The 13,400-nt window shown below is 52.0% G+C and overlaps 2 protein-coding genes across 5 annotated transcripts in view; one reads left to right on the forward strand and one right to left on the reverse strand.

The window, feature by feature from the left end:
• Positions 1-3,138, forward strand: part of ITPR3 (inositol 1,4,5-trisphosphate receptor type 3) — a 65,056-nt gene extending 61,918 nt beyond the window's left edge. For 3 of the 4 annotated variants that reach the window (XM_029943703.1, XM_029943704.1, XM_029943705.1), the window contains exons 56-58: positions 215-375; positions 1,473-1,634; positions 2,302-3,138. In XM_029943703.1, coding sequence (XP_029799563.1) covers positions 215-375; positions 1,473-1,634; positions 2,302-2,370 — 392 coding nt within the window. In that variant the 3' untranslated portion in view covers positions 2,371-3,138. Of the gene's footprint in view, positions 1-214; positions 376-1,472; positions 1,635-2,301 lie in introns of those variants that run through there. The other variant, XR_003910491.1, reaches the window with a different exon arrangement.
• Positions 3,139-3,262: 124 nt separating this feature from the next.
• Positions 3,263-13,400, reverse strand: part of LOC115295667 (ubiquinol-cytochrome-c reductase complex assembly factor 2) — a 14,853-nt gene continuing 4,715 nt past the window's right edge. Inside the window, exons 2-4 of the mRNA XM_029943765.1 lie at positions 7,977-8,051; positions 6,862-6,931; positions 3,263-4,240 (exon numbers count right to left, since the gene is read on the reverse strand). Of these exons, the coding sequence (XP_029799625.1) occupies positions 4,113-4,240; positions 6,862-6,931; positions 7,977-8,051 (273 nt within the window). The 3' untranslated portion in view covers positions 3,263-4,112. The remainder of the gene's footprint in view (positions 4,241-6,861; positions 6,932-7,976; positions 8,052-13,400) is intronic.

A 13,400-nucleotide genomic window follows, 5' to 3' on the forward strand; every position in this document is an offset into this window, starting at 1 on the left:
TCTGGGAAGGCGGGATCTCCACAGCAAAGAGGCTGGTACTTTAAATAGAAGTGACCTGAATAGTCCAGGGTGGGCTGTCCCACGGGTTTACCAGACCTTTTAGCCCAGTAACAGATGCCCCCACTGCTCTAAGAGGCAGGTGTCTACTCCACCTGGTGGCCCCGAGGTGGCTCTTGGAGCCTGATGGCTTCATCCTCACCCTTCACACCCTCAGGTCTGGAGAGAGACAAGTTTGATAACAAGACGGTGTCCTTTGAAGAGCACATCAAGTTCGAGCACAACATGTGGAACTACCTGCACTTCATCGTGCTGGTCCGGGTCAAGAGCAAGACGGACTACACGGGGCCCGAGAGCTACGTGGCCCAGATGATCAAGGTGTGGACACTGCCCGGGGGGAGAGCCGTGAGCCCTGTGGAAGGGGCAGCCCTCACTGGAGCCCCACCGGCTGCCCGCACTGCAGAGCGTCCCTGAGCTCCTCTGCGTGGCCTCTGTTGTCGGGGTGGGGGGGGGAAGGCCACAGCGAACCTGTCCGCCCCAAAGGATATGCATGGCGTCCCCGGGCCCAGGGCTGCGGGATGCTGAGGAGGTGGGGGAGCAGGCAGACCCTGCCCTGAGGACCACCCTGAGGGAGGCTCCAGGCGGGGAGGGGGGAGCCTGGGAGAACTTTCAGCTATCAGATTTAGGAGGATTCAAAATTAATCTCTCCAATCTCTGTAGTGACTAAAAGGGAGTGAAGGCAGTGAATAAAAAAAAGGTCCATAGTGTTCTGGGTAAAGGAAGCCCATCGGTTCCATTAAATGTAGTGCATCTTCAAATTACTGCACATCAGATAAATTGCAGGCTAAAAGGAAAGACCTATTTAGTGGGGGGAGAAGGGGAAGGGAGTTCTATTTGTTTCTTGACTGTGTAATTGGAACTGATCCTGGAGTGCAGGTTTATCTGTTGGTCTGAGAACTCACAGCTTGTGACAAGGAGCCCGAAAACTGGCGGCCCCCTCCCGCTCCTCCTCTGTCGTGGGAAACGTGGCCTTGCCTCTCAGACACGTGTCGGATGCCAGCCGTCCTCGGCAGAGCCTCCCCTCCCTCAGTGTGCCATCTGTCTGACTCGCATCTTCCTGGGGCGTGGGGCGTGCGGGGCGGAAGGAAGGCAGGCGCTTCAGGGTCTGCTGCAGAGCCCTCCTCCCCCTCGTGGGGTGTTCTGAGTGTAAACAGATGGTGTGATCCTGGCGAGACTCGAGGCCGACTAAAGGAAGTTAGCCTGTCACAGCGTGGTGGCCTCACTGCTGAGGTTCACTGCCAGCTCGCTCTGGCTCCTGGGAGGACCCCAGTCCGTTCAGATTTTCCCATGACACATCCCTGGGGAGGAACTTGTCCAGGGTGTGACGGCGGGTTCCCTCTACATTACTGCTTTTCTAAATGAGGCCTTTCTAGGCTGGGCCGGAGCTTGCTCATCCCACCGGCGATCTTTTTCAGAACAAGAACCTGGACTGGTTCCCCCGGATGAGGGCCATGTCCCTAGTGAGCAACGAGGGGGAAGGGGAGCAGAATGAGATCCGGATTCTTCAGGACAAGCTCAACTCCACCATGAAGCTGGTGTCACATCTCACTGCCCAGCTCAACGAGCTCAAGGAGCAGGTGTGCACCCAGGCCGATCCCGGCCCAGCCCTTGGGGTCCCGTGCAGGGTGGCTCCAGACCGTCATTGGGAGGTCACAGTCCCGCCTGCCATGGGGGAGGGGACTGATGCTCCTTCCTGTCCTTTGTGGGTCTGGGGTGGAAGACAGGTTCCAAATATGCTCTCTCCCCCATGGAAAGCCAGAGTGAGGTCGGCAGCCCATCTGAGTCCCTGAAAGACATGACCAAGGGCACCTTTCCTACAGGTGTGAGGGGTCCTCCCCCTCGCCCACCCCCTTTCTCCCAGCAGCTGCCAGGGCGCTCTCTGAGGGGTTCACTGGTGGTAGTCCCGTCAGGGCCCCCTTCCGCTTCTCAGGATCGCCTCTTGCCCAGCGCATCCTCCCCTCCATCTGGAGTGCCGAAATGAGCTCAGGCAGCCCCTCTTTAGGTGGGGTGTTTCCCAGCTGCACCAAATCAGGGGTTTGTGAGGCACTAATTGAGGACAAGGGCTTGGGGCTGACATTCTCGAGGCACCCTGGGGGGCCCTGGGCTGCCGCCAGGGCTGAGCGGCAGCTGGGTCTGAGGGGCGGGGGGTGGTGGTGGAGGATGGGCACTAGCCCCTCCCCAGTGCCCGTGGAGAGAGGATGCTGGGCCGCCTGACCCAACCTGTGGGCACCCGTTTAACCCCAGATGACAGAACAGCGAAAACGCAGGCAGCGCCTGGGCTTTGTGGACGTCCAGAACTGCATGAGCCGCTGAGGAAAGCCACCAGAGGCCCCAGCAGGGGATGGTCGTTGTGCAGAGCTGTGACCGGGGACAGGGGTCCAGCCAGCCCGCCGGCCTCTCAAGGCCAGATGCCCACTTGGCTTCGGGCTCCCACTCTGCCAGACACGTCCAAGCCATCCCAGGCTCTGACCAGCATGGAGTGCGGCACCGCAGAGCTGACAGTCCTGCCCAGAGCCCTTAGAATGGGCCCAGAAACTCGGGGACACAGCTCACCTTCCTGCCTTAGAGACATCCTCAGAAGGGACAACTGCTCTGTCCTTTCAAGCAATAACGTGACATTTGCTTGTGTTCCTCTGTGGGATTAGGAGTGGGGTCACCTCTCTGTTCTAAGCACTACATTTTGGTCTCTGCCTGCTCCTGGGGGAGGTGCGGTAATGCTGTTGTGGCTAGTGATTTTAGGGCTTTATTATTTAACTTATTCATGGTGCCAGGTTCAGCCCTGGCCACGGCACCATGGCTCCCGCCGGGCCTCCGACCTGCTGTAGGCAGCGTGTAGACCTCATCATCCAGGCCGCCCTGCCGGCTTGGTGACCGAGAAACGCCTTGCTCCTGGGACCCGCCTCTCCCAGGCTTCCGGAGAAGAGTCGCTGGCCCAGGGGGCAGGGCTGGGTGTGTTCCAGCGGCTGGGTTGTGACTGCTTATCTCCTTTTGGTGTAACATTTTACAAACCGTCTGGCCTGAGAACTAATATGTTAACTGCCTTAAATAAATAAACTAATAGAATGCTAGTCCATTAGAAAAGGATGCTGTTTCCTGTGCTCCCCAGGGGCTGTGGGGGCTCAGGTGCCCACTGGCCTGCCTCCCCTCGGGCTCTTGGTGGGTGCCGAGTGACCCTGTCTCGCAGCAATTCCTGGACAGAAGTGTATCGCAGTGTAACTGGTTTGCACTTTATTGTATGTATTTCGAAACACACTGAGGAGTGCAAGTACAAAGGAGGTTAGGAGCTCGCTTTCCCTTCTTCCCCGCGAGGGGTGCCTGACAGCCCCTGCCCCACCTTCTCTCAGCTCTGTTCTTGACTGAAGTGCTCATGTGGGGACCTCGAGCATTTACCACAGCTGAGGTTCCAGGGGAGAGAGGACCGTGTGTGTGTCCCTGGCCCGGGGGGCTGGTGTCCTACGGCTAAAGCCGCCTGCAGTCTGAGGCCCCGCCTGGCCAGAGCTCTACACCCATAGCTCTACTCTGTCTCTCAAGCACACCTGGAACATTGGTTTTCTGCAAGGTCAGGGGCAGAGGAGCGGATCTGTGCTTCTGAGTCAGTGGGGATGACGGCCAAGCAGCCTCTTGTCATCTCTCGGCCACACCACCTCCTGCTGCCTTCCGCCTGCAACAGGATGCCTTCTCAATGGTTACTGCTAGTTTGGGCTATCCCCCAGGAGCTCCTACAACAAAAGGGAGCCTGAGACTCTTGCCAGGAGCCAGCCAGACACCCCTGGCAGCTGGGGCTCCCGTGGCTGCACAGGAAGCACCTTGCTCAGAGGCCCCGTCACCTTCCCTTCGCAGCCCAGGCGGAGCCCCACATTTCCTCTCCTCTGGAGACCTCCCTACCCTGACGGGCGGGAGGGGGTGGATGCTCAGAGGCATCCCTTCTCGGGCAGCAGCTTTCTTTAGAACAACAATGGCTTCCTTTCTGTGAAGGCTGGGTGAGATTCCTGAACCACGAGGATGGGGAAATCAGGGCGGTTTTATTTATGATGGCAACGTACAAGACTCCACGCTTAGGTGCGCGGGCGAGATAAAGCCCGGGCCCAGGCCTTCTGCTTCTCCTCGGGATTCCTGGGGGCAAACTTCTCCTGCAGTTTCTTCCACATGCCTTTATTCATTTCCTTAAACTCTTCTAGGGTGTCTGCAAAAGGGGAAGACAAAAAAACAAGTAAAGAGACCAAAGTCTACAATGTGATTATGTAAATTGGCCCTGTAAGCTTATGCCATCCGAGCACACCCTGATTTTTACAAAATGTGCTCCTGAAAGAGGGAAGTGTGGCCCCCAACTTCTGATAAGCAAATCAGACGGGGTGACAGAAATAGTCCACGTGGACAGAGCACCTGTGCAGCGGGCATCACCTGAAGCCCCCGGTCCCTTCCAGCCGTCTCCACCCAATGCCACAGAATGGCAAAGAAACGGTACTCCCCCTTGTCAGCTATGTGACCCACAGGCCCTGAGGCTCTCTCTCAAAGCTTGGCCTGCGGCGCACAAAGCATACTGTCTCCACCTCTCAGATGTGGAAGGTCAGGTAAGCTGCTCAGGCCACACGGCCAGGAAGTGGTGGAGGTGGGATTTGAAGCTGCACCACATACACAGCAGAGCTGAGCAGGCACTGGGGGAGATGGACCCCAGGTCCCCACCAGCCCCTTCCTCGCTGGGAAACAAATGATTTAGCCCTCTTAGCCATAGGCTCCTCATCTGCACGGTGGAGATACAAACACCGGCCCCGAAGTTCCAGACTAACAGGAATAATAGAGGGCTCTCCCCGGCAGCCAGCCCGCACTCCAGGAGAGGCAGCGGCTTTGTAGCTATGAGGGCGGCAGGGGGCTGCTGTGAAAGCACACACACAAACACACTCACGCCCCGAAGGAACCAAAACCGGCTTTCCCAGTCCTGGCACTACTGACATTTTGGGCCAGGAAATCCTTTGTTGTGGGGCTGATGGGCGCGTTGTAGGATGTTTAACAGCAACCTGGCCTCTACCCACTAGATGTCAGTAGCAGCCCCCTCCCGGGCCCCTGGCTGTGACATCTAAAAATGTCTTCAGACACTGTTGCAAGGCAATGTGGCAGTTTTGCCCCCAATGGAGAACCAACCACTGGTCTCCGGGGCTAAAGTTCTATGATGCCTAATTTTATCTGTATTTTAAATTTAGATTTTCACATAATATTGTTTAAATTTCATAGCCTAGATTTTCATCTGTTAACAAAACTTCTAGAGAAAAAGAACAGCTCTTCTGAACAAAAAGGCAGCTTAGGTTTATTGTCAGTGGGCTCCTGACTAAATTAGGACACACACTATACCTCAGCCACAGCCCAACATCCCACCCGGAGACCTTGCCAGGTGTCCTCATGGGCACAAAGCGGGAAGCTGAGCGGTTCCTGTCTACTTACAAGCCACGAGGCCTCTTTTAGAGTCTCCCCAAGCCCAAGTGAACACGCTTGGGACTGAGACCCTGGTCACATTTCAGACTCGCCAGGCCCTTAAACACGGCAAGGTGTGTCCTAGCCCTGTCACAGGGAACGACCATTAAGCCTGTGCCATATAGTAGCAGCAAAAATAGGATGCTTACTGTGAAAACGGACCATCAGCAACTTTGGTGGAGCTGCACTTCCGGCCAGAATGAGCGGCAGCACGGACCGGTGGTGGGGAGTCTTCCATGCCCCCCATCTGCTGCAGGCTGCGCTCCCCCAACTCACACAGGTGTCCAGGGACCAATAAAGAAGGTGGAGGCTAGGCCTCTGGAATGTATTTCCCTTCTGGTTTCAAGTCCAAAGTGTGCTCAAACCCTCTGGAGCCCTCAGAGTGACCTTGTGCATCAATACTGGTAACTGCATGGGCCCAGGAACATGGGAATAAATTTATGTGTACATTTAAAAAAACTGTCGGTAAAGTAATTCTGCAGGGCCAAAATATCTTTACCCCAGTTTTCCAGAGTACTGTAACAAAAATAGGATCAGAGTTGACACACAATAGCAGGTGATACCACCAGGTTTTATCTGTTCAGAACGTAAGAGTTCTCTGGAAGGCTGCCAGTGGATTAGGAGAGAGAAATTTCTAGAGTACCCAAAGGCAAAGGTTTCAGGGCCATGCCCTCACAGCAAAGGTTAGCCTATTTTTGTATACGGTATCCTTGGCAATAAAAATAGCAATTTTCCAGAACCTGCCTACTTCAACTCAGGCTCCCCCTGCCACTCCGCCCATCTCCCTGTCCAGTGACAATGGAGATGGGGAAGTGAGGAGGGATGGGCTAGACCGGGGATTTCCTTTCTGCTAATTGAGGTCTGTCAACAACTCCCAAACGTTCCTAGTTAAACCCATATCTAACCCACAAACCATGTCCCCTGGGTCAGATAACTCTCAGACGGATATCCCCATACAAGTGTATTGAATGGCTTTTTGTTTTAATTAAAATCCTCATTGTTTATAAAGTGCCCTCAGGACCATAAAAATAAAACTATTTTCCTTCCATCTTGATTTCAACTACTTCCATTTGGCAAATATGTATTCCCCTGTTCCCTGCCACCTGCCTTGAATGTAAAAGCTCTAAAGATGGATTTTCTTTCTTTAAATAATGCCTTTGACCTTCTCCAGATTCTGTGGCCAAAAAGCATGAGCCCTGGAGCTTCAGAATTTCCTCTGGGTTATTCCACAGGACTGTCCATCAAGCAGAGCAGCCTTACTAGACAATTCCCCTTGGCTGCTCAAACTCAAAGAATCATTTGCAAACCAACCGGAAAGGGCAGCTGTGCTGTCAGTACCTGTGGACAGGATCAGCTTGTACTCCTCCACGGACAGGCCACTGAAGCTCGTGTCTCTGGGGCGAGGGTACTGGTCACACGGACCAGAGAGGAGAGAGACAACAGGAGGAAGGTTAGTTTTGCAGCACAACCGGAGACCTGATGATCCTGGGGAAGCCTTGCTCTCCCAGCAAAGTTCACTAGCCTGGGCCGCCGGAAGCCGCAAGGGCCGGCTGGGAGAAGAGCAGCGCCACCTAGAGGTCAGAGACTTGGCTTCGCTTGAGCGCGCACAAGAATCCTGAAGGAGCTGTGATTTAGGAGGTCTGGGTGTGGCCCATGATTCTGCATTTCTTTTTTTTTTTTTTTTAATTTTTTAAAATATTTATTCATTTTTGAGAGACAGATCATGAGTGGGTCAGGAGCAGAGAGAGAGGGAGACACAGAATCCGAAGCAGGCTCCAGGCTCTGAGCTGTCAGCACAGAGCCTGATGCAGGGCTCGAACCACGAGCTGTGAGATTATGACCTGAGCCGAAGTCAGACACTTAACAGAATGAGTCACCCAGGCGCCCCTGATTCTGCATTTCTAACCCGCTCCCAGGAGGTGCCAGTGCTGCTGCTCACGGACCACATTCTCAGTTGTGAGGATTTAGAAGAAATCCCTTTTCCCTGTAGGCTAGGCATTTGGCTGTGTATACTGCTGGAGTTATTTGAATACATTTTTCAGGCTTGGGAAAAAGCACACTAAATGGAATTTGACAGTAATCATGTCAAGGCTAAGGAAAAGCCTGGCTTTGTCTGACAGACTTTCCCAAAACACCCATCTTTATCACCGGAATGTGGGGAAGGACCAATTCCATCAGAGTAGATGGGAAAATGTGTGTAAGACTCAACGGTTGTCAGATACACCCCGGGCACACGCTGGCGTATAAAACACACGGCTTTTATTCAGAATTATAAATAGCTTTTATTTAGGTGACCTAAAAGCCTCTACCAGGCGCCTTTGCTGGCCTGCTTGAAATTACTGGTTACATCTGAAAATAGCAAAACCACAATCCTCTACAAAGCGTCGTACAATCAGATTTTCGCTCACTCTCATTGGTCACTCGCAATGGGTATAAAAGACTGGCTCACTCACCTTGTGTTTGTAATAGTTTGAATGGAGTCTTGCTAAGCTCTCATACATCTGATCACAGGCCTCAGGCTCCGCAACCTGAAAAACAAAGTGTCCCCCAAGGAAGTGAGCAAACAAGCCCCGCCTCTCACATGGTGTCTGCATCTCCGGGAAGGACCCCACTTCCAGAAGGCATTCAAATTTTTTTTTTTTACATTTTATTTATTTTTGAGAGACAGAGACAGAGCATGAAAAGGGGAAGGGCAGAGAGAGAAAGAGACACAGAATCCAAAGCAGGCTCCAGGCTCTGAGCTAGAGGTCAACACAGAGCCCGATGTGGGGCTCGAACCCATGAACTGTGAGACTATGCCCTGAGCCAAAGTCAGAAGCTTGACTGACTGAGCCACCCAGGCGCCCCCCAGAAGGCATTCAAATGAAGCAGGCCTGCAGCTCTGCACTGGCTCCTCCACTCCATGGAAAGCAAACTTGGCCTGCAGCTTTTAGAAATCACCGTTTTGTAATGGCTTCACCTCATCAATTCCCCAACCTGCAGAAAAACTCCATCAATCAGCTGGCATCTGGGACTTGTGTACCCCCAACACCAGCTGCAGTGGGAGGCGGCACAATCAAAATATATTATCAGAAGGGCGGACCTCACAACAGGGATTGTGGGCTCCAAGAGACCAGAGGAGGGGGAGTTCCTGTGCTCACTCCATGGTGGAAGTGACGCTAAGCTGGGTTCTGAAGGATGCACAGGAGTTGGGGGGCAGAAGGGAGAGCAGAGAGGCCTTCCAGGTGGAGGGGACGGAGTGAGCAAGGGGAGGCAGGAATGCTCTCAATGCTTCAGACCAGACCAATCCAGCTGAGGGCCTGAATATGCAGAGAGAGCCAGGGTGGGAGACAGAGCTTTCTGAGTTAAGCCTTCAATATGAAATGTATTAAACATTCTTTTACGAAAGGCAAAAAAAGAGAGAGAGAGAGAAAAGAAAATTGTCTGAGCGCTCATCTGTGGTGAGCCGTTGCAATTTTACAAGGAAAGAAACATGAAGAAGGCAGTATTTTAAGATGAGACAGTTGAATTGAGGAGAACCAAGAGGGAGAGTCCAATTAAGTGCTGCTGGAAAGGACAGCGCCCGAACACTGAGGTCTTGTGAATAGAGAGGGGGATCAAGAAACACCCTGGATGCCCCTGATGGAAATTCCTGGAAAGATGGGCACATGCAGATGTAAGGTGTTTTTCCCTTTTCATACCTCTTTTTAGTTTTCCCTTCCTTCTCCCTTTGCTATTATTTATCTACAGTTCCTTACATTACTCTGCCAAGAATTCTGAAGGCTCTCCAGAAAAAAAAAAACAACTTTCTCTTTTATGATTTTTCCCCCCAGAATTCAAATGATGGATTTTTCCAACTTAAATCCTTTCTCGAAGAAGGCAGAGCATAAATAAATCAGTAGTTAAGCGTTTTAATAAGGCAGCTCTGCTTCTGCCTCTGTGCAGGTGTCAAATGAGGTCTCCACTTTATTGCAAACAAAAAGGACGATCCATCACTTAGTTTAACTCGATCCATCCCCGGGTTCAGGCCACTCATCACGAGAATGCCCAGGGAGCCACATCAGAAGCGGGAGGATCCTGGGCTGCGGAGGTGGCCAGTGTTCACTGAATAATAATCAAAGGCTTTCTTTGAGTGGATTGATGCTGAGGGATGGGCGGAAAGAACAGATGGGCAAGTGTGTGACTAGGGACTGGGTTCTGACCCCTGTGGGGCAGCGCTTCCAGGGAAAGTCCAGCTGGAACAGAATTCTGCAGGATGAGCTCGGAGGAAAGCACATTGACCTTCCTGGCTTCGGCAGAGTGTGCGTAACCAAGAGCTAACACGGAAGGCAGGGGAACAGAAAGGGCAGGACACAAAAGGAATGAGAACGATGCCGACAAAAGTTTTAAGGAACATTGTGTCGGGTTAGCAAAAGAAAATCATGCATATCATCTTTTGCTTGCTGTCTTGGTTCTTGGGTGGATGAGCTCACGTACAAACATTAGGATCACATGCCGCACGCCTGCCGCGTGCTCAGACCTGCGTGCGCAGGTCTCTGTGGCTGTGGAGAGCAGCCGAGTCACACTGCCGAGCTCTGCGTCTTGGCTCCTTCGCTTATCAGCTACAGGATGTTGGGCGAATCGTGCAATTCCCCCCTCCTCTCACACTTTAGAAAACATTTGCCACTAAGAAGGAAGAAGGAAGGAAGGAAGGAAGGAAGGAAATAAACAAACAAACAAACAAATAAATAAATAAAGGGCTTCGAGCCCCACATCCGGCTCTGTGCTGACAGCTCAAAGCCTGGAGCCTGCTTCAGATTCTGTCTCCCTCTCTGCCTCTCCCCTACTCGCACTCTCTGTCTCTGTCTCTCAAAAATAAATAAATATTAAAAACATTATAAAGAAAACATTTGCCACATTTGCTTTATCACTCTCTCCATCGCTATATGTTTTCCTTCTGATCCATTTGACGGCAAGCTGGCGCATGATGCCCCTTCCCTCCATATTTCGGTATGTTTCCTAAGAACAAGGACAGTCTCTTATGTAACCACAGTTCCGTCATCAAATGCAGGATGTCTGACATTGACACAACACTTTTATCTAGTTCATCATCCATATTCCAATTCTGTCGATTGTCTCAGTAATAATCTTTACAGAAAAAAAAATCCTTTCGGTCCAGGATCTCCTACTGCATTTCTCTGTCGTGTACCTTTCTCCTTTCAGCTGGGATGGCTCCTCGGCCTTTCTTTTGTCTTTCAAGCACTGACATTTTTGAAGCATACCCGCCGACTTAACCTTTCTCTTTAAAGAAAAGATAATAATAGCCCCTTTTTCTGAGGGCAGTGTGAGGAGAAATGAGGTAATGCCTGGGTTGCTCTGGATCTGGAGCCTGGAACACGATAAATGTGAGCGATTGGCTTGCAGGTATTATTGGTAGTAAACAGGTGTAGCAGGAAGCATAGGCCTCTACCTCGCAAACTACATGAGGAAGGAGCAGAACAGTTCGGTGCAAGCCTGGAGGCAACAGCGGCATGCAGGGCGCTGTGGACGCTGCTGGGGAAGACTGGCCGGAGGGTCATGGCTGAGGACAGCCAGCAGCTACAGAAGGGAGTGGGGGCTCTCCAGGCACAGGGCAGGCTTCAGCACAGGCCTGTCCAGGGAAAAGGAAGTGAAGGCATTCTCAATGGGTCAGTGCTGACAGTGTGATGGCTGGGGCGTGGCCAGAGATGGGTCAATGCCGCAGGGAAAATCACCTCCGTACCTGACTAAGCCACAGGCAACGGCCCCCACGCATTCCATGGTCAGCTCACGGGGGATGAAACACCAACCCTCGGTCTCTGCCAAGTAAGCAGTCATCACTCATTCTTCACCTGGTGGCTGCCCATCTGGACCTTCCCCTCTTACCACTACCCAACCACCTTCCCAACCACGCCGAGGCAAGGCATTCACACCTCGGACTTGCCCTCCTCGGCCACCAACACAGCACTTCCCAATCAAACCCTCACCCTCCAAAATCTTGCCCATGCCAGCCTCCCTCCTGCTTCTTGTCCAACTTCTCTAACCGTGAGAATTGCTACAGGGCTACTCAGCTACCTGCTACTACATACACCTTCAAGGGGGGTGACAGGTGTCCTCTTCCTTCCTGTCTTTCCCCATCTTTGAAAGGGCAGAGGGAGGGCACAGGAGGCGGCTGGGGACACCCTTGCAGGGCGCTGGCCCTCCCGGGAGGGCAAACAGCACAGGCTCTGAGTGCGAACAACAAAGGGATCCTCCATATTTCTTCAACCTCTTAAAATTCCTTCAGTATTAAAGACACGGGCCCCTAGATATTTTACAGAATGCCTAGTGCTCCATTAACGATCCGAGATGGAACCAAACACCTGACAATAACCAATCACCAAAAAATGAACTTGTCACCCAACTTCTTAGTTGAGGTCAGAAGGTGTCTCTATCAGGCTATAAAGGCAGCTCGGGGGAGGCGATGAGTACTGCGCATGCCAACTTCTGGCCAGATGTCACTGCTTAAGAAGAGAAGCAGTTTTGTCCAACTCTGGGTCCCAGGCGCAGCCAGCCCAAGCTCAGCAATTAAAAAAGTCTCAGTTCCTACTTAAAAGGTTGTCAAGAGAAACATCTTCTAATTCCAGAAGCCTGGCCACACTCCTACATCCCACACTTTTATTCATAGATGCCAGCACAAACATTTCGGAATTTTCAAATATACAGTTTTCCTGATGAAATGTACAGTGCACATTTAGACAAGCTTTAAATTACTTGATTTTGCATTCACACCTAATGAGATTACGGACATTTTAGGACTAATAGCAGCTCTGGGTTTGAGAAAGGCAGCAGTGGGACATTATGAAAAACTCAGCTCTGCTCCCTAAATGTGAATAAAATAGATGTGCAACTGACACAGTGTCCTTTATGGCTCTATTTTTGCTCCTTTTGCATTTCCCCTGCTCAGTTGTCAGTATATTTCTCTTTACCATATTAAACTTTTATACATACAAATTTACATCAGTGCCGCAGGCACTGATTTCGATTTTCAAAATTGAATTTTGGGTGGTGACTGCAATTGGTACACACAGCGGCCCTGATTCCAGTCACACAAAGGGACGCATAAGCACTTTTGGGAAAGGGTGTCACAAATTGCTTTGCTAATTAAGGTAGAGCTGGATTCAGTCCAGGAGGATCTATGAAAAAGGTTTTCACAGCTTGGTAATGAACTTCTGAAATGAGTTCATTCCATTATGGGAGCCTATTCCCTTCAGTTGCAAATCCATTTCTTGAGCACCTACTATGTAGAGTGCTCTGCTAGGGGCTGTGAGAGAACAGAAAGACCCGGCCTCGGGGAAGTTGGCATCCAGGCTGAGGAGACAAGATATGCTTGCACTAAAAATCAAACACGGCCCCGGGGCGGCGTGTAGTTACAGGCCCTTAGTTAAGGGCCAGAGTTACAGGAAATCAGAGGTGGGAGCAGGTCACCAGGCCTGTCTCAGGGCAGGTGTGGCAGGGGTCTCAAGTTTCAGTGCAGTGACAGTTCACAGAGCGAAGGGGGAGCCAGAGCCCCCCGCGTTGAGGAGCGTCCTGGCAAGGCTGGGGCTGAGCCTGGGCTGGAACAGGGATCAGAGGAGTGGCTGGGAGGACTCGAGGAAAGGCAGGGGACAAGAATGCTTGGGTCAAAGGCAAGCAGGGGCTCAAGCTGAGCTACTAGTGCTTCAAGGGCCTGGGAAGGCAGCAAGCCCTGTGTGCTTGGGCGGAGGGGGGGGGGGGGCGGTGTCCACAATCCACGAGATTCTCAAAGGTTAAGAACCACTTATGTTGTGGCCAATTTGGGCAACAAGGAGAAGACACCCTATGCCAGGGCGCGTGCTAGGGTGTGGTAAGAGGCAAAACACAGGCTGGCACCAAGGATCAGA

This window comes from Suricata suricatta, chromosome 7 (genome assembly GCF_006229205.1).
Source record: "Suricata suricatta isolate VVHF042 chromosome 7, meerkat_22Aug2017_6uvM2_HiC, whole genome shotgun sequence".
In the NCBI taxonomy this organism is placed as follows: domain Eukaryota; kingdom Metazoa; phylum Chordata; class Mammalia; order Carnivora; family Herpestidae; genus Suricata; species Suricata suricatta.